Below are 21,178 nucleotides of genomic sequence, written 5' to 3' on the forward strand. Positions count from 1 at the left end.
GCGCGAGCCGTCGCCGAACGACGCGAGAATCGATTTTAATTAACAGTTGTTAGAGCCAGCGTCCTTTCGCGGCGACGATCGCCGCGGCTCGACAGCCGATAAATGAATCCGCGATCAATCGACGCGCAAAAAAGGTCGATGCGTGTACAAGTAATATAAGATTATTACTGTGTCCAACAATAAAGTACGTAATATGATACTTTCAATAGGGTAGACGTAATCCTAGAGGACTTCTGAGAGACGATCTCTAAGAAGGCGCTTTATGTTTGCCGACACGATAATCAGATAATTGCGCACATTCAATCTTCCAATCGTGGAATTTGTAATCTAAAATTGTTCGAAATTATGATATTTTAATGCGAGTACGCTCTTTCAGACAGAAAATTAATATACACTTGTTCGCTCGATCTTTTACAGTCTACAGATAACCGCTTATATCATGACGGTCATGACGGCACCGCTCTCGAGAAAGCGGTTCAGGCTCATTTGCCTAATTGCCATTATTTCGACGCGTACGTTGTTTCACCCTGGATCCATAATGATGCTGCCGAGATCCTCACGTGACCGTCGGCATCGCGTGCCACTTAATAACCGCTAACCAAAAACGGTTATCGCCAAAACGGGAAAGTTAAATGTTGCGTGGTGTCGAGAAGATTTTTTTACTCGGCGAACTCGGTTTTCGCCGGCTGAAAAGAGTTGAGAAAGACGTACTCTCGTCAAATCCAAAACGGGGCCTGGGAGGTACCATCCTTTCTCCTCCCCGCGTTCGTTCTGATGTAACGCGTTAAGCAATCCGCGACGTTTGCGATGTAGCGCGGCCGGGTCGTAAAGCATCCTTATGTAAACAAATCAATCCGATCCGAGCCACCGTGCGATCGGACTTCGCCGACTTCGACCCATGTCTTCGCGCGTAATCCTGAAAAATCGCCGAGCGATCTATCGAGCACATGGCGATCTGTAATTTATCCTAACGTCGCAACATAGTCTCGAATCCATTCTCCGCTTATTATACACAAGTACCGCTATTTCTGAAATATGATGCTGCGAGTTCAACATTTATCACACAACGTGAACAGTGAATAGCAAATAGCTCGCGCACGCGCGCGGTCATCGTTGTAAATAAACATTGTTATTGCTGAACAAAAGGATAGTATATCTTGCACATTAAAATAATTTATTATTGTACGTTGGTCATGCCCGGTTCGTTAAGAATCGTTAAAGGCACAGGGCAAGAATGAATCTTTAATGGATACCTTGGGGGCGCGTTATAATCATAGGTATATACGTGATTACGATATTCAGAATACATAGAGAAGCATGCGCAATTAAACGATTTAATAGCCATATAGCATTACAGCACAATTATGGTATGACATATTGTCGCATCGGGCACCTACACCGCGATTCTGTTCCCTCTTATCGTCTCCACCACTTTTCGCCGAGCGGAGAATGTGGAGGAGCGAGACGCTCGCGAGGGATCATCGCTCGCAGGATATACGCAGGATCTCGATCGCGTCAGTTGGACGTAATCTCTTCGTGTTAGGATCAAAGTAAAGCGAAGCGATACACTTCGTATTCGGCAAGTCTTCCAGAGACACGGAATATCGTTGATTAGTCGGCTAACCCTGAACAGTATAACAGAATTCTGATAGAATCTCAATTCTTCTTGAAATTATTACACATAAGAGATTATTTTATCTGAAAAATTTTATACTGACAAAATTAATTTTCAAACTCCATGACATGATGTTTGTTGTTTTAAGGTACGTAAGAGTTCTTTTATTTTCGTATTTTCACATGAGTAACGTAACTTATACTGTTTAGGGTTTAAGGCACGTTCAGGCGACGAGCGAAATCCTCAAAGACGAGTACGAATTCCGATTAATTGCGGCGCGCAATAATTATGCACCAATATAATTTTTTTACACAAGTCTGTTATAAACGTAAGTTTTCAAGTCTCATCGTTACAGAGATAAAGAAATGATTCGATCCGCAAATCGCACCGCTCGGCGGTGCAATTAATATAAACTCTTGTAATATATTGATCTCTCTCGAATAAGGCACGGCGGTCTTGCGTAATTCATATTTAAGATACTATCGTGTCGCGTCTTATATAATAATGCTGAACTTCACTGAACATAGCATGTTGTGCATAGCACATGCAATATGCAATAATTCTGTTCAACATTTTATTTTACCTCGAGCTTTGATGGCAGTCGTATTATCGGCCGTATGCATAAATTACACCTCCAGAATGGTCTTACAGCTTCTCGTGTCGCTGCACCATCGCGATTTCTTAAGATATTAATGTAAAACAAGTTGTGCTTCAATAGCAATCCCCGTTGCATTTCAAATAAAAATAAATTTAAAAAACGCGAAACATCCCAGAACTGCTAAAAATGTTTTCTTTTTTTTTTATTACTGTTACATGTGTTGATCAAAATTTCGTGATCATTATAATAAGAACAAATAAAATTATTTACTTATTAAAAATCCTTCTATGTCAATTAAAGAACAAAGAATTTATTTCTTTTATTCTCACTTCGCTTGTACTCATCGATCTCACGTTCCGTCGACTCGCCTAATCGTGCCTCGTCTTGCACGGACAAAGTAGACACTAGTACTGCTCGACAAGCTGATCATCGATAAAACGATCATAGAGCCACCGTGCGATTAATAAATATCGATTTCCAGAAATGAAGAGCGCGTAACATTTTTCTGCTTTAACGTTTATCCCGGAATTAATAGCCAAGATCGAATTATCCGCTTCGAACCATCCGCTTCGAAAAAATCTTTCATATATGAGTAATATGACAGAAGGATATCGTTGGTGTCCATGTCGATATATCGAAGCGTTGGGAGCAGTCCTAGCGTAGATATTTCTAATATCTCCTGTAGGGGTCTTCCTCTTCGGGATGAGCCGCATTGTGCGCCAGGGCACGTTGTATCTCTATCGGTATCGGCGGCGGTGTCGGCAGGTGCGCCCCACTCGCTACAAAGCCATTCTCATCGGCTGTGTAAGTGACCAGGATCGGGGTGCCGTCCGGGGCCGTGTAACTATATTGACCTCTGACCGCCTCGATCTGGTTCGGCCCAATATTCTTCGGCTGTCCGGTCTCCGCTACGGAGATACCATTTTCCGTGTCGTAGCTGCAATAGAAGTAGATTGTTTAGACATATTGCAAACTACTTTTTATGAGAAGAGAGAAATATTGCGGTTTAATAAAATAAAAAATAAATAAAATAAATTTTAAGTTATAAATATGTGTGAAACTTTTGATATTAGTCCGCAAATAAGATTAACAAGATTTGCCTGAGATGGTTTAGTTTTCGAAACGAGAATATCAATATTTTATTTTAAAAAAAATTAGCGTGTGATTTCGTATGAGAATACATTTGTAGAATCTGAGTAAATCCAATTAAAGTCCATCATGAAACCGTTTAGAACGACAATCATCGGCTCTATGACTAACTCATTTCGTATCCATTTTCCCACCGACCTGCCATTGGGAAAACCAGTCAGAGGAAAGCGCTACCACCTTCGAGATGTTAGGTGGAGCCTGGCCGAGTCTCAATATCCTAGAGACAGGTGTCACGGGAGGGGCCCGAGTTAGGTGCGAACTCCAGGGTAGCGAGGATGGGTGAGGAAGGTGAGCGCGTAGGTGGGCAGGCAGGCAGAGGTAGGCAGGTAGGTCGATTGTAATTGTTCAATTGCGCAATTATTGCGAGCTGTGCAGCCGAGTGGCGCGCGTACGATTAACATCAAAGCCAATTATGTATCCTTCCTTCGGCCGAGACGGGTTCACGGTTTTTGCGATTTTGATTAAGGCGACTCTGGTCGCCCAAGTAGCGCCTAGAGAACCGTCTGGTGACTTGACCCGCGCGTAAATGGTCCGCGACCTCGGCACGCCCGAACGATTATCTTAAATGACTTAAATGATACAGTCACACAAAGTCCCGGAGTTAGAAAGCGTCGAAAGATAATTGATTATTACGGAGGTATGTCGGCTCGTCGGAAAACTATTTGTAAGGACCATTGAGCTTGAATGAAATATTAGGTCGCCCAGGAATGAGTGCCAATAATGCGGAATGGATGTTGCAACGGTAATCGCAGGATTTTAGTCTCTAAAGTCGATTGTTGCGTTCGTTAATTGCATATGCAACGCGAGATGCGCCGTGTAGATTTAGCGCGATGTAAATATCACGACGCGAGAGAGGATCGCATCACCTAATAGATAATTCGATAATCACCGACCTACAATCTCGTCGCGTTTGACTAATTATAGCGAATCGTACGATCTATGTTAGAAAGTCAGAGTGAGGTGAAAATACTTCGACACCTCTTTGAGATGGTCGACTTTTCTTACGGACTCTCGTGTAGAATTTTGCATAATCATTGATCCCAGTCTAGTCCGATAATTATCCGATAATTCAAGATAATATTTCAGGTAAAGAGAGAGAGAGAAAGAGAGTGTGCACATGTTGCGGAACTAACGTAATAATTATTGATGCTTACATTTCGTGCAGAGTTCTGCAAGCTTGAATATGTTGTAAGCCTGTAATAATTATCATTCGAGCTATGACTAATCATTTTACGCGCAATTCCATCTCCATTACCTATTTAAATAAATGAATCAGTAAATATTTAACGTTTCTATACTATTGAATCAAATTTGATGTTAATTAAGTTTAATCAGCTTTTTTTCATCGTGCGTGATGATCTTGCCATATTTGCATTATATCGAAATATTTTTCTCGTTAGGAAACGTAGTTTTTCTACTGTTGAACGCGGGAATATAAAATTTTTCTGAAAAAGTTTTTACTTTCAGATATCTTAATCTCGAACGATTTCTATAATCGTCTCGCAAATTGAGTTGTACACATGACAAGCAATTATGAAAATTAATTGCTTGTAATAAAATATGATAAAATCAGATAAATTTTATCGCATTCTTAAGATAGTCGTAAAAGAATTAAGCTAATCGGAAATTTTTTTATTATTATTGAATCGCATCAACTTTATACACGATAACATAAATTCGCAATGCACGCGTGATTACTGCACCGGCATACGAGTCTGCATATTTTTTTTCGTGTGTCTAATTACGGTTAATAGAGCATACCGTACTCAGAAACATTCCCAAGCGACCGTGTAAGATTATTGGCCTTCGCACGATTCAAATTTTCTTTCTCTTCTCATTTGAACGCTATTTCCGCCGTACACATCGCGAGATTCGAGAATTGCTTGGGTGGGCGGGCAATAAAAATAACTGCAAACCTGACTAATAAACGTTGCGCGAGCACGATCGACATAATTGCAACGTTCAAACTCCTTTTTTGGATGGTAAAAGGATGTCGGCACCATCAAGATTAAAAAATAGCAGCTAAACAATGCTTATATATATACGTACTACCGAGAAATGACTCGGCGCATCCCACATCTTTTCAGACAATCATATCGATTCTTCTCGATCAACTATACATTTTATCCTTAACGTAGTACTTATGGCATATATATTTCTGGAAACGAAACTTTTTTATTAATAAAGTAATCTTCCTTTGAAGAGGATCAATTTATGTCAAAATTCCATTGATAACTGATAAATTACTAATTGCTTTATATAAGGCAAGAAAGTTTTTAATGCTCTTTTTCTTTTAAAATGATATTTTTAATTATGTATCATTTTCTTAGTTTTATCATCTATGAAAAAAATGTCGGAAACTTGGGGGATAGTATATAAACATTTGTTGAGAAATAATATACAAGTTCTAATCATCAAAACGCGTCACCACTTTCGTACGTTTCCGGTGCATTAACTACACTTCCTTCCTGCCTATTAATCACTCCTCGATGAAAACGCAGCACGATGGAAGGAGAAGAAAAAACGGACGGTCACGCCGAGCGTGTTAACTTCGCGATTGCATCGACCGAATGGCGCGAGCGTGTTTTCATACATTCGAGGGCATCCGCGGTTCCTCGAGCGTGTCGAGATCGTTCTCTCGACGGCGACGTAACGTACGTATACACTTTGGCGCCGGGACGATCTCACCTGTAAGAATACGATCCGTCCGGCGAGGAGTCTTGCGTTTGTCGCAGTATGGCGTAGAAAGGCCGGCCGTAGTAATTGGGATTGTAATATTGCGTCGGTTGTGGATATGGAGTCGTGAACCTGCTGCTGAGCTGTGCGTATGCCATCGTCGTCAGACCGAGCAGCAATATCTGCGAAAATGATTGATTGGTGTATTATCAGTTAGAAATTAACATATCGAGCAATATTTTTCTAGTGTAGTGTACATAAATTATTTAACGGTCCAGAAGTCTCCCATCAATATTGGAATAATTATATAGATTACACTAACTGATAACAGTAACTTACTCCTAATTTACTTTCTATTGAGTCATTTTATAGTAATTAACTGATAATAGATAATGCAGTTGTTGCAATTGCGACTGTTATTGCGCACCTGTACTTAAAACATTCAACTGCCATTCGATATTATTAGATTAGCCACGACGAACTGCGACAAGTCACGCGGAATTATATAACCTTACGTATTACTTATGCAAAAGGGCCTGCTAGATAGGTAGGTTGAGATGGGTAGGCAGTTCGGCACGCAGGAAAATTTCGATTCACCGCAAGAGCCGGCGCGGTTATGAATAATTATATGTTATTCCATGCGTCATAATCCTCGTCTCACGCTCGTCGCAGACTTCCTCCATTGTGTACTGAAAGCCGAGGAGAGTCAAGTGATTTGCGACACAGCGCGTAATATTTTTCACGCGGGCTAACGAGTAAAACAAATGCTTACAATAAGCATAACGGGTGCTGGAATCAATTTGTGTAATAGTGCGCGCATAAGGGTGCCGTCTTCTCGACGTATCTCATTATCGGTCCGATCGTATAATACAATTATATCGAGAAAACATTTATGCGATATGAATGCCGGATTTGCGCGATATCGCGTCGCAATTGTAACAAACAATCGCAAAGGTCGTCATTTTTCCAAGACTACGGTCATCGTTTTGCGCGCGCCAAACGGAAATGACGAAATCGACTCCGATAAAATCGTCTTCGTTGCAACCGATACGTTCGTAGAAACTTATCCGACCCGAATAAAATGTGAATTTATATAAATTTGCACAAGCGCAAGCGATTGGCTAATCCGTACGTTCGCCGTTCATGACAAATCTTCCACTATCGTAAAGTTTCTCTGTATCTAATTGCCACAATTTCGTCGTGCTCGATCAACCTTTCAGTATCACGGACCTTAGACATAGTCCCAGTTTAACAAGAGATTTATATTAAAAAATTGATCTTGTTATGTTTGTCTCCTTTTAGCTAAGTGTAACATAATATCAGACTCCTTGTCCTGATAAAGTAAACTGCAATATTCGCGATACGTTGGTATTAATAATGTCTCAAGACACAGTGGTAAACTTCTAAACAATTTTCAATTTGAAATGAGACGCGATTAATCGAAGTCATTCTTTTGTTCTTATAAGTTCCTCCCAATTTTTAGTATTTACTTGGAAAACGGCGGATCAATCGCGAACGTGTGGAGAAAATTAACAAGATCACACTCACGAGGATATTCATGACGATTTTTGGCGTATTCCGAAAATCAGACGACGATTCCTCGATCTCCTATTACCGGCGAATCGGTGCGCACTTGCGTGGCAGCGAATAATCACACAGTGTGCGAGACACACTCAGATCTTCCGAAAAATCACGTACGAAACTCTTGGGCTAACTGCAGTTAAAGACACAAGAGCTTAGGTGGTCACGGTGAGGCTTTATAGTCACCGAGACGATCTGCTTGTGCCCCCTTTTTGCCCCGCCATCGACCGTTTTCTGGAGGTTGAAGGGGAGTATAAATCTTGGACGTTACTCGCGTAATCCGCTAACGAAGCAAAGGGTGGTGGATGGTGGTCGGGGTTTTCTGGTTAGACGATAGGTAGGTGGTAACCGATGGTTCCCCTCGCGTGCACTCGCGCCTCGTGTCTCCCGTGCATCCGCGTGCGCATCTGCGCCCACACGTATCGCGGTATCCTCCGCAGGTGTGTGTACGCGCGCAAGCTTATTAAATTATACACACGCCAGCACTCGCGGAACAGATACAGACAACAAAGCAGTCAGAAGCTGGAAGGCGCCGCGAGAAACGTACATCAAACGCGAAACCCGAAATCACGGTGTGTCCAGCCTAGAAAGCATGGTTCGTTCGTAAAAAGACATTAAAAAGCGACGAAGTACTCGAAATATATTTGTACAAGTAGAATATTAAGGGTGCGATTTATAGGCAAAACAATTATCCTAAAAGTTACATGCTGAAATGCAGAACGAGATGGTACTTATCTATTCGGATATTTGTGTCAACTACAGGTGTTCGCAATATCATCCATCCCAGGCACGGGTATATATTGAGCACACGTAATACGTGTCGCCTATTAGCTATTGCTTACAACTCGCACTTACAATTAGCATTACGCTTTTTCTCGCGGTTCTCACACGCCTCGCGCGTATCTATATCGCTTAGGAGGTCGAGATGCTTAAACGCATGCCATTTCTCTATGAATTGAATTCATTGCATATTATTAGCATGCTTCTTTTGCTCGCGCAAGAGCTGCTTATACCATTCTCGTGTGATGTATGCACATGCATATCACTTGTCACGGCGCGTGAAATATACGTCTGTGCAGTTTTTACTCTTCCCTATGCAAACAATAATAAAAACATTGAAGAAATGATAAAGCACAACGGCAAGTCACATTCTTGCATAAGAGACGTTTGCCTCGAAACTTTCCGCACATAAATAATAACCTAATATTTTATTCATATATATTTTTCAATTTTTATTTATATACATATATATATTATACATATATATAATAAAACTTAATATGCACATATTAAGTTTGCTTGTAACGGAAGATCCATATTAATAAAGCGAAAGATGCATATAAGATAATTCACGATACAAATTAAAGTCCGATAGTATTTTTTTTTATACGATCAACTCAAACAAAATTTCAACTGAGGTATGCTCAAACTTCGAACCTATCACGCAATTACTCCTATACATGTAGTTATACTCTATCTCTGCTATAGTTAGCTCTCTGCAACTCTTACATCCGCATCGCATCTAATGCGAATTGGGCTAATTCGCGCTTGTAGACTCATCCTTGCTCACTGGGATGGAACCACATGCACGTATATCCACACGTGTACGTGTGCGCGCGTGTGTCACGCCCACGTACACGCTACGAATCCGCGCGGTGAGATTGAACTTAACGAGGATGCATTGCTCGTCGCCGGGAGAACCGTCATCATCTCGCGTCTCGTAACGTCTCGTATAATGCGCGCGCGTCGGGCATCGCCTCGGGATTCAGGATCGCCGCCGCCGGATTCGCCGCGGATCATCGCAGGGCGTATTCCTTTCACTGCAACGAGCCGATGCAACGCGATTCGCCGCGCCGCGCATTGTCGCGTCGATCCTTGCGACATACCCCGGGCGTAACACCTTAGCACATCCTTCGGTCCTTCGAACGATCAGGATCGCTTGGCGATGACTTCTTCAGGAAGAGACCTTCCTGGTCTCTCGGGCCCAGTTGTGCTGCATGGTGGATCGTCAAAATAAATTAATTGTCTGACGTATCATCACTGGAGTGAGATTACACAAGCGTCCATAAATATGATTCAATAATATTATAATAAAAATGAAACGACAGTAATATGAGTGATATCCTGATACCGCATATTTGAGCATTAATATTAACATAATACAGTTTATGATAATATTATATATGGCTACATGTTATATAATTAATTATTAATTGACTGTATTACTATATTTGATATAACTTTTACATACAAGATATTATAATTCGTATGGTGTATAATATTTTCTTTTATTTTATTTTTTTTCCTTAATTGCATGATTTAACGTAGCGATTTTTCCTTCGAAAAAGTTCATCGATCTGGGATTAGAACGTTGGGTTCACTCGATCTATTGGTCCATCATAATGTCTATTAAAACTGGGTCGCACCCTACACCTACTCCAGCTCGTAGAAGGCAAAAGATTTTAAAACGAAATAACAAATGTATGAACATAATTACGTGTTTGTTCTGCATTCTCTGGAGATCTCATGGATAAGTTACGCGTGGGTACCTTGCGACTGAGTATAACTGAGTATCTTGCGACGCATAACTAATAAATAATTATAAGAAAATAATCGTTTAATAAATATTTCATACGTGACTTCTGCAATGCGCCGTCGATAATCAAAAGATATCGCTATTATGCTAAAAGATTTATTTTCTTTTGTATTCTATTAATTAAAAAGGCGTTATAACATATAACAATCTTCTTAAGAGACAAATATCTATCAATTTTACTTCATTATTCAAAAGTTCAATGTTTAACAATATAAATAAAACATATTGTGTCCCGATTATTAATTATTTCTATATTTTATAGTACGTTTTATATAATCCTTTTATATAATCCTCACATTGCATTAACAAACTCACCTACACTTCGAGCAAGCTGAAAGCAGGATGCATCAGGATATAATAGTGAATCTTCGTGATATTTCTCGAGCAAGACCGTGTATTAACGCGTTCTCATCCCTTGATTTGTCAGAATATCTCTCCCGTCTCCGGGATGAGCCGAGATACATATCTCTTTGTACAAAAGGGGGTACGTAAAGATGCGGCTGAGGAACAAACATGCGGTTGAACAAAGACATGACAAGCGCAAGACGGCGACTGGAATGAGTCGGTGCTGCACGTTTGACAGGTGGTATTTAAACTAGAATAGGAGAAGAAGAATCGCGCACATCGTTCGTATTTTCCCAAACACGTTGGTATAACGATGGTATTTGCAGTTTCGCCATTAAATCTCACCGTGTCGGGCTTGCCATACACACGCGCACGCGTAGGTGTAACGGAGACAACGTACAAGTCAATTCCGCGGGATTTGTGTTAACTTTTTTTTATCAGCGATATCTCTAATTACACACGGGACATCGGCGGAAACATAAATGCCCGTGGAACGTAGGCGAAACCGCGGGATTGCAAACACCCTTTGCTAGTGTTTTCCGCGAAAATCGAGAAAACACTATAATCATGTATGTATTGTGCAAATCTTGCAATAATTGTGAACAATTGCAAAAACAGAGAGTATGTAGATAGCAAAATTATCAAATCTTTTCTTCCATTTCATAAAAGGATTTTAATATGCTGAATATGTTAGAATCAAATAGATATTAGAATTGATAAAATCCGAACACTTAGAAAATATTTGTAATTTGCTTCAATTTTTTCGATCTAAATTGATTATTAATTTATTTTCAAAATTAAACTAATTTTTACATTCTTAATTCTGTATAATATTAATATTAACTTAGATGTTACCTGTGTGACATTTCAAACATGTATTTTCGCATGCATTTAAACAACATCTCTTATCGTCAATTACAATTATCTGCTAACTCACGCTGCAATAAAATGCGGACCTGCATCGCATTCTAGGGCAACCCCGGCCAAACAATGACGGCCTTTTTATTTACAAGCTCAAGCACATCTTAGGATGAATCCTATCTTATTGACGCCGAACGAGCCCACCCTTTCTTTTGTCTCAGTGCTTAGCATTAGCGAGCGAGAATTGTTGCATTGTTTAGTGTACCATGAAGAGGATTACGCTCGCAATTCACTCCGTGAATTACGGCATCAACCTCGCTTCTCAATAAAACAATTTGTATCTCTGTGGAAAATGAGATACGCATCATAAACTCACTCCTCGCCTACGATTGCCGTCATGTTGAAAAAGTTATTATGCGCGTGCATATGACTCTGAATATAAATGATTATTCAAATATAAATTGTTATTTAAAATAGTTCTTTTTGAAAATCCTAGTTGTCACTTACAAGTTACATCATTTTCTCTCTGTTTCCAATGAAAATTGCATTGAGGCGATATTTAATGTGACGCTCGTGAGGAATTTTCGCAAAAGCTTAGCTATTATCAGACGCGCGTCTGACATTTGATTCGTTGAGTATAGAACATTGGGTGGCTTCCAGTCGGGACATTTCGACAACGCGTTATTCGCGATACGACGCGCCTCTTCCTCGCCTAACTCTGGCCCGAGAGCGCAGAAAGGTGTTACCGGAGAGAGCCTCAACAAAAGGCGGCGCCTTGACATTAAAAACTGCTCTTCCCGCGAGAAACGCTGGCTTTATTGTGCGGCCGCGGACGCGAACGATGGAGCGCCAGAACAAGAGCCAGATGAAGAGAATAACCTGCCAGTTATGCCGCTGCGGGGTTACCCAAGAGGAGGTATAACCCGCCCGCGGATTTACATCTCCGATTCCTGAAAGGGACGCGTTCCTTACCGAGGCCGAAACATCTCCGCGTCTTGCTCGTAGCGCGCAGCATCTTGCTCCTATCAGGCACGAAATCTTAAACCCGTTGCGCCATTATTCGTTCTTCTCCATCGGTCATGGTCTCACTTTGCAATCTTCGACCCAAATCTATTCAATTAAGTTTCTGTGATAAGGTCCTCTTAGAATTTAAATTTTTTAGGCATAAATTTCATAAAATGCAGCACGGTCGTGGATCTGATTTTCATTTTAGAAAAACTTTAAAATGGAGAATCTCTTTTTGATCTTCGACGAAAAATTTCACGGCGGATTTCGCAATGGAACTTATAGGATCCATGTAAGAGTACATGATGAACACGTAATCTAACAAGACTGGGAAATAGAGCAAGACGTAATCCACCAGTTACGCGGGATTACTCAAGAAAAACGCCCTCCGATCTACACTCCGTTTATTCGTACTCTGACTTAAAAAGCTATTATAGACCATTTCTCCCTAGACAATTGTAGGAATCTATCCTCGCTGCTCGCGTACCTGATAATTCTATGTTATGAGCCGCATACGTTGTTCCAGTAATCACTATCTCAGGCGCATCTGAATCACACTCGCTCTAGCACTGAACGATAGAACACAAAGAACTGGAAGCTAAAGGAAATGTTTAATTCTTTCTCAGCAAAGATTCTGGTTTGCTTTTCAGTCTTTTCACGCTACAAACGTAACAAATATTTAAAACGATTTTATTAATTATTGTAAAACAAACCTCGATCCAATATTTTAGAAACGAGTCGAAAAGATTAATTATTTTCCACGCAAATAAATTATTTTGCAGTAATATTGAATCCATAAATTTCGGTCTAGAAGACGATGGAAAGTTCATAACAACTAACGATTGAAAATTATGGCTTGAAGGTACATAGTATCTGATGGCGGTTCAATCGTATATTACGCAAAATCGATCTCTCTTCCGACTCGGACGTGAGACCGCCGTCATGCCGTCGCTATCGTGACGTCCAGTATTTATAATACGTAATGAAATATAATCAGGTAATAACGCGCGATTTGGTAATGGCGTAAATTCGCGCCTGCCGCTAAAGAAAGGCCCATCAATATAATCTGCCCTCGATATGATCTTCAATTACCGCTTTATACAGACCCTTCTCCTTTCTATCTGAAGGATTTCGACCATCAGATCTCTCGCGATCTTCCCTCGTGAATCCTTTGACTTTATCCCGCTCGCGCTATTATGAAATGAGCCATCTATTAACGGAATGAAACTTGGAGATTATTTTTACACCGAAGACGCTATTTTATTGCTCAGCAATTTTAGCAGCCACTCTGATGTGTTTATGCGTTTTGTGATTTTGAAATCAAATAGATTCGAAGTCGTAATTGATTCATATAGTTAGGTAGTTTAGATAAGTATTAATAGATTTAGTAGATTTAGTATTAGTATAGATGTCTAATATAAGTGGTTTCAAAAACATATAGTAGCGTAGTTGTCATTTATACTAAAGACAGAACTACATTTTAAACATATAATTGTATTGAGTAGAATATCTGCTCGTAAATTCAGCAAAAATTAATGAAAAATTAATTCTCTCTCGTGGATTTATTAACAAAGATTATTATAATTTTTATGAAAAATTTAGACGAATGATTATTTAATATAATAAATAATCCATAAATTTAGCGCTCCTATATATTATCCTACATATCTTTCACTCGTGTCAGCGTTGATTTATTTAAACGCATTCACGATATTAAGCCGATAATGTAACGCTATTGTAATCAAGTGATAATAAGAATAAGATGCGAACGATCACGTTCATCGATCCCGATAGAAGTCTTCGCGCACGACGGTAAATAGCCCCTCGATTATGAGAGAGGGTTACTCAACTCGCTCAGGGCTCAGCTCGCTCGGCATAATCTGTCGTTAACTCTTGAAAGAGTTTCATCTCGAGTCGGCCATCGCGGATTTCTTCTTTCTTCCACATTGTACGGCGCGATACATCGCGATCGACGCATCTGCGCCCACCGACATGTGTCTTTACTTGTTCCCGCGGTCGTGCCTATCAGGACCGCCCACTGAGGATCCAATGATTAAAGACGCTCGTCTCGATATCCGCGCACGAGAACGAGCAGGGAATTCCTTTCCTCTCGAGCCAGCCAGCGCTTATTATCGCCAATCACTTTTGTTCCCGCGGAGAATCTCAAAGACCAACTCAGTTTTCTCGTTCGTTCGCGAAAAAAAAATCGCCCGGCATTCGTTAATTAACATACTGCGCTAAGAGAAACATCGGTTGATCACGGTAGTAATGGCGGCCTTTTGAAATGATCGTTCGCGGTTAAGCATATTAATTAATTTTTAAGACTCGCGATTTCGCGATCCTGCACGTTTGAGCGTGATATGTATGTTTACTGCTTTCGATTATGTCAAGTGAAATAATAAATATACCAGATAACACATATTTTAATATGTATTTAAAAACTTCTCGGTAAGTATCATCGTATTCAATTTGATTACGTTACGATTCAGTGTGTGCGTGTGCGTGTGCGCGCGCGCGATAAAAGTTATAAATACAATAAGAGCTTGCAAAATTATAACTTTCTTGAAATATTTGAAACGAATTTATCAATGGTAAAAAAGGTTATTATGCATAATAACTTTGCAATTAAACATTATGGTTGCAATAAAAATAACGTAGAAAAATCCTTATACGTTTTTAAAATGTTTTTATAAATCGCTTATTTGTCATGTAACTTGTACAAAAATACAAATAAATATTTTTTGAAAGTTGTTAAAAAATTTGAGAATAAAAAGAAATAATAATAATTATTATTTCGTTGACAGTTAATAGCAAGAAATCTTTGACTATAATATAGCAATACATAATAATTATTTATTGTTCAATTAAAGATACTTTTCTCATCAACGATTATTTCTTCAGCCATAAAAATGTTCAATTATTGAATTATTATTCAATTATCGGTCCATCTAATATCGATTAATAGCGATATAGTTTGCACGTTACGCTTGTGAATCGCGTTACTGGTAATAGGATCGAGATAGCTGGCGGGATAAGAATCTCAATGGATGATTTCCCACCTTTGCGTGCCATCATGAGATGGACGTCACACGGAAAACAGAGTATTATCGAACATCGCGATCTCGCCCGTTGTTTCCTACGCAACATTACACTAGTATCTAACGATGCACGCCAGTATAAGCGCGAAAAATTGTTGCGATTTTATTAACGAACGATGCGCGCCGTAATGGTCGTGAGATTTCCTAGAAAATATTTTCCATGTTGATTGAAATGATGCCGCGATACGGCCGAGAATTTTACAGGGGAATTTTATTACGTCGCGCTCGAAAATTACATCTTAATCGTCGGATCGACGTTAATCAGCGCTATTTGCACTCCTCACGCGAGGACAATAAACGATGGCTGTTGTATAAACGATACTACTACAATTAATCACGCTATTATTGTTGCTATTAAAACGATGCTATTTTTGTTATCGGAGATCTATTACAGGATGAAGTTTTCAAAATGTGGACATTGGCATTCTTTACCGAACATTACATTGCATTCAATTCTTGCAATATATCCTCAAACACAGGAAACTCTGTTCAAGCGTAAGCACAATGTAGCTTTCTTGATGCCTCTATTCATAGCTTACAACCGCGTAACAATAGATCCATAAATCATACCATAATTCATCGAGCGCGCTATGATATACTCTAGCCTTGGTACTAATTTTGGGCGATAATGAATTTTGCCGTCATTCTCTCGATAACATTAATATTTATCGTCCGCGCCTACATCTTTTCCTTCGTCGCACGGATCTACCGCGTTTCCTCGTCCCGATTTCAAGGCAGTCGCATCGCGATACGCAAAATGTAACGTTAGTTCCTTGAAAGACGCTAATTTCCTGAGAGGAATCGCGAAAACGTCTCTTCGAGCTCACGTAAGGTCATATCTTTTACCTGATCGCAGCATCCGCAGCCATTTCTATTCACTCCACACCTCCACAAATAGAAACTCCGGTCGTGTCGTCGAAATTGCTAAACTGGCATGGTGTAAACGCGGCTGTGTACTCGTTGCGTAAGAATAAATGCCAGGGTCTCCTGGCCGGAAATATCTGGCGCGTATACATGAGAAAACATCGTAAAATATCCCGTCACAACCTTCTTACAGAATCCGCGGAATCCGTGTGACCTAGAGAGTTACGATTTTATAAATTAAAAGTAGCGTGTCTGCGAGAAGAATGCGACGAATTGATTAGTGCACGAAATCAAATTAAAATCAATATCTTTATAGATATCCCTCTCTCCTTCTTGATGCTTATAATATACCTATACAATATTATACCTAAATATAATTCTAGATGAAGGCAATTGTGACTGTCTACAAACATTACATAACTAATTATTTTATCATGCTAATTAATTTCTGTCTTACTATAGTTGAAGAAATGTATCTCTAAAAATAGCACCTTTACTAAAATATTCGTATACCTAAAAATAACACGTTTTGTTACCTTGGGCAATAAGTTGTGGTGGATTTATCGGGTCGGCAAATGAATACGCCGGGTTTTTTTTTATATTTATATAATTAAACACTTTATATCTACAGTTTGTGGCTCGAGAGGTAGGCGCTTTGTCCGAAGATGTTGCTAAATGTTATCGATCGTTTATTGTTGGTTTTCGGGCTGCGGGTGGGCTAGAACGTACGCGACGGCCTTCTGGATCAGCTCGGGCACCTGTGGAGCGATCGGCAGGTGGGAACCCTGCGGATGGAAGCCGTTCTCGTCGGCCGTGTACTGGAGGGCGATAGGGGTGCCGTCGGGAGCGGTGTACTGATACTGGCCTTGGGCAACGACCGCAGGATCGCCCTTAGGTCCAACGGGCTGCGGCGAGCCTTGCTCGGAAGCGGCAATTCCGTTCTCTGTCTCATAAGCGTAACTGTAGGATCCTTCCGGCGAGCTGTCCTGCGCGTATTTCAGAATGGCCACCGGCTGCTGTTGCAGCTGCTGTGGGTGTTGGGCCAGAGCAACGGCGACTAGAGCAAGGGTCACAATCTGAAATAGAAATCAAAATTAAACATAGGTACAATGAGACAAGTGGCGATAATAATTTTTTTTATCATTTCTCGAAGATATGAGATAAAGACGTGACTATGACTTTACTTCTGCTTATTATTAGTAGTTGTAAAGAATTTTTATCGATAATTCTAAACGTTGAATCTATACCGAGATAAAATAAGAAATGTAAAACAAGATCAGCGATTTGTAATATCATTATTTAGTTATATTATTAATTAACAAGCATGCAAAATATGCCAATTAAAAAACGGACTTCCATTGTTTAAGAATCAATGGTGTTATATGTCGATTATGTAAATTCAAAGTAATTGGCCGGAAAGTATAAGAGGCAAAAAATTGCTACTTTGTGCGCAAAATTATGCGCTGCAAAAAAAGATTACAGGTTTCGTAGCAAATCCGTGAAAAGAAGATTGGATATCATCGAGAGATAAGGGAGTTAATAGTTCGTTTATAGGCAAATAATTAAAGGTCCGCTGTTTCCCAACGCGTCTAATCACCATTAATTTATTGCGTTTAATCTGTTATTGCAGTTAACACTCTATTCTTCCCTCGATTAGTTAGCCAAACATTAATTAGATCACAGAATCGTAACAAGTTGTTTTCGCAATAGTCGGAGAAGATTGAAACGAATGGGGAAATCCAGGAATTATTCCGAATGATTAGAGTAGCGTTGATGAATCTAAAAAAAGAAACTAAAAATTTCATAGTTTCTTCTTAATTATATGTCGAAATATGTGCAGATTATACTAACAAATATTAATCAAATTAAGTTAGTAAAAAAAAATAAAAATTTTGAAAATTTACGCTAGAAAGATACACAGATTCAATTAGAATTTTATTAATATTAGTAATAATATTAAATATAGACCAGATATTAATTTTTTACGATTTTAAATTCCCTTATAAGTAGCAGAATTAAAGATAAGGTGAAGACAAATGCAAAACTCACGAGAAATTTCATTTTGAAGTGCGGGTGACTCGAATCTGTTGATCCAATGGAGGAGCACGATGAGATTTCGAGTGTGATCGCCATGAGAGCCCGAATGCGCTTTTATACGAAACCGTAGACCCCACTTTCCCTGATCGTAATGGTACCCAAAAACGAGAAAAAGCCAGGGTTCTGTCCAGCCACGGCGGTAAGAGACGACAAAGAGAAAGAGGGGAAGAGCGAGAGAGAAGACCCCGACTGAAATAGAATCTTCTGCTAAAAGTAATCTCAAGTCGACTTGACCTTTCCACGCGACGCCTAAATCGATCGGTTGCATAATAGTCGAGAAACCTGTTGACATTGTATTACTTGTTCGCGCGTCGTCTTTAAGAACTCAACGTTCACGTGGCATAGTGCATGTAATGCGGGCGAAATGCAAACGAATCTCAATAACGATAATGCCCCGAGCATGCATCGCAATTTAGAAAGTTTGTTTCGCCCACGATGGAGTTTCGGTCCACGCGATTTGGAAATTCAGATATTATTTCTTCAAAATTTCTAAATTGTACTCGAACATGAGTTAAGAAACATCTTGTGCATTTAGTAATTTCATCAAACAAACCACAAACCAATACAGTTGGATATATTTAATTTGCTTAGGCTTCAAAGGTGAATTTCTCTCCTTTAGAAATGCCGACTATTATTTTGCTATTCAATTATTAGAGTTTGAAAAATTTTAGGAAATGCGTGTCACTCTCTAAGAGACATCTTATTTGCAAAACAAACGATCGCGTGTGCATTTTCTTTATATCTTCTCGATAAACCTAAATACATTGCTAGACATATTACTCTGACAAATGGGAAGGAAATGCGCTCCGTTGATCCACGATTTACTGATTGTTTGCGAACCGGTGGCTGCTCGAGCACCAAATCTTACGTTCTATGCTTTACGAGTCTCTTTTGCTTAAAATTTTTAATCAATTACGAATTATATATAAAAATATATATATAATAAAAAATATATACTTAAAACAATTACATCTATCAAACGGTTACCTGAATTTTTGCCAATCATATAAATTTAATATAAATTAATTTTAATATGAATAGTGTATAAAATTTGACGTTATATTCTTTCGAAATAAACTTTCGAAATAAATATAGTTAAGAATAAATTGGCTTGAAATTAATTAAAGGTGGAAACAAAAAGAATAATTTGGGAATTATATCTCTGTGTTGTGGCAAATTGCAAAATTATTAAAAGATGGCATCATGGCAGTAAAATTAATGCCGATATGTCTGAGTCATAAAATCATAATCGAGAATGATTAATCGCGGGAGGAGATACATGAACGCTGCGGGAGACTTTAATGCCCGTGCTTTCCCTCCTTGTGTCTGTCTCTTTGTCGGCGCATGGCCGCGACTCCTCCCACTCGCCCATTTACATGTTTTCGAGCGAAATCCACGTGAACAAGGTTGCGCCAAATTATTCAGACGAGTACAGCGAATATTACGCCCCACATGCAAAAATTGATGGGCCAAAAAAAAAGATAACGTTATATCTTGTAAAACGCAAATCGATTTGGTGTTACTAAAGCTTTATCTGAAATTGTTGTAGCGAACGATGAATATGGAATACATGTATACGTATAATAAATTTTTTAAATACCATCTTTTTTCTATATTAAGCTTGGAATCTCCTGCCAGCCGATAATTCGTACGGGAGATGAATCCAAGGTGCGTCCGCACGAGCCGGCCTTACGACATCGACCTTGCTTAAAAACGAATGTCTTACATCTAGGCACAGAAGGCCAACCGTCTTTTTTTCCTATAGCACGAAAAGAGGAGACGAATTTCTCACAGCACTCAAGAACAATTATTGCGATTGCAGCTTACCCGTTGATGAACGAGCATCAGAGGAATGGACGCGCCGCCGAAGCAGAAAACGAAGATAAAACGCAGTTGGAGTCCTTGTGCTTCCTTCGGTATTACACGCGCGTTACGTCTTCCACGATGGCCATTACTCAAGCAAATTGTTTCTGAATGATAGTGCTCGGCCACTCTTGCGTCAGAATTTTCTGAATGAAACTTGGATCTATTCCTGATCCTATGAATGAACGCAATCAAATTCATTACCCGACGCATATAAATCGTCACAATGTTTGGTATCAAATCCGACCACACGATCATAATAACAACCGTAATAATGGTACAGTGCATTAGTACCATCCATCATCCATCGGATTGATTTAATTCAATTTTTATATTAAGTCTTATATTATTGACCCTCTTTTATCCTGTTTCTCCTATCGGATGTGCATCTGCAATAAGTTAATATTGCTTTAAGCTAACGACGTTATTGCATTGCGATGCTTCGTAGGCAATCACAGTCTATATCCGATGCTGCGTGAGAAAATACGTATAATTAATTCTCTCTTTGAACTAGACAACGCAGTGTGAACAAACGTCTACCATAAATGCCGTTGTGACGGCTTAATTATGTGTGATGACAGATTGCTATAATGTCAGAATTTCTTGAATCAATCTTTATCTTGTTAAGCTACCGTGTGGTATTCCTCGCAGCTTATTTTCGATGGAACAAAGTGATGCCAATCAATGTCCGTGCTGAGCGTTTAACCACTCGGCAGCAAACCAACGTTAGCAGTGCCGTAATCGATATCTGCACAACTACTTCATATATAGCCTACAGCCTATAGCGTTATATAACCATAGAGAACGGTGTGTTTCTGAATATATTATAT

The 21,178-nt window shown here is 39.5% G+C and overlaps 2 protein-coding genes across 3 annotated transcripts; both read right to left on the reverse strand.

The window, feature by feature from the left end:
• Positions 1–1,320: 1,320 nt before the first annotated feature.
• Positions 1,321–7,945, reverse strand: LOC139816611 (endocuticle structural glycoprotein SgAbd-2). The gene is made up of 3 exons (XM_071784224.1): positions 7,587–7,945; positions 6,051–6,220; positions 1,321–3,150 (listed from the first exon to the last, which is right to left on the reverse strand). The coding sequence occupies exons 1-3, from the start codon at positions 7,596–7,598 to the stop codon at positions 2,883–2,885; spliced, it is 450 nt and encodes a 149-aa protein (XP_071640325.1). The 5' UTR covers positions 7,599–7,945; the 3' UTR covers positions 1,321–2,882.
• A 9,052-nt stretch (positions 7,946–16,997) lies between these two features.
• LOC139816002 (endocuticle structural glycoprotein SgAbd-8-like) lies at positions 16,998–20,854 on the reverse strand. Of its 2 annotated transcripts, XM_071783288.1 has the most exons (4): positions 20,313–20,854; positions 20,086–20,244; positions 18,438–18,674; positions 16,998–17,464 (listed from the first exon to the last, which is right to left on the reverse strand). In XM_071783288.1, the coding sequence occupies exons 3-4, from the start codon at positions 18,519–18,521 to the stop codon at positions 17,078–17,080; spliced, it is 471 nt and encodes a 156-aa protein (XP_071639389.1). In that variant the 5' UTR covers positions 18,522–18,674; positions 20,086–20,244; positions 20,313–20,854; the 3' UTR covers positions 16,998–17,077. The 2 variants fall into 2 exon arrangements, with proteins under 2 accessions (XP_071639389.1, XP_071639390.1); XM_071783289.1 differs by lacking the exon at positions 18,438–18,674.
• Between the last annotated feature and the right edge of the window lie 324 nt (positions 20,855–21,178).

This window comes from Temnothorax longispinosus, chromosome 7 (genome assembly GCF_030848805.1).
Source record: "Temnothorax longispinosus isolate EJ_2023e chromosome 7, Tlon_JGU_v1, whole genome shotgun sequence".
NCBI classification, from domain to species: domain Eukaryota; kingdom Metazoa; phylum Arthropoda; class Insecta; order Hymenoptera; family Formicidae; genus Temnothorax; species Temnothorax longispinosus.

Bases quoted from the DNA above. Each gene is read 5' to 3' on its own strand.
- LOC139816002 (XM_071783288.1), bottom strand. From the start codon at position 18,521: ATGGCGATCACACTCGAAATCTCATCGTGCTCCTCCATTGGATCAACA. The intron at 17,465-18,437 runs GTGAGTTTTGCA...TTTCTATTTCAG, and splicing joins ACTTCAAAATGAAATTTCTC to ATTGTGACCCTTGCTCTAGT.
- LOC139816611 (XM_071784224.1), bottom strand. The intron at 3,151-6,050 runs GTGAGATCGTCC...CTTCTATTGCAG, and splicing joins GACGGATCGTATTCTTACAG to CTACGACACGGAAAATGGTA.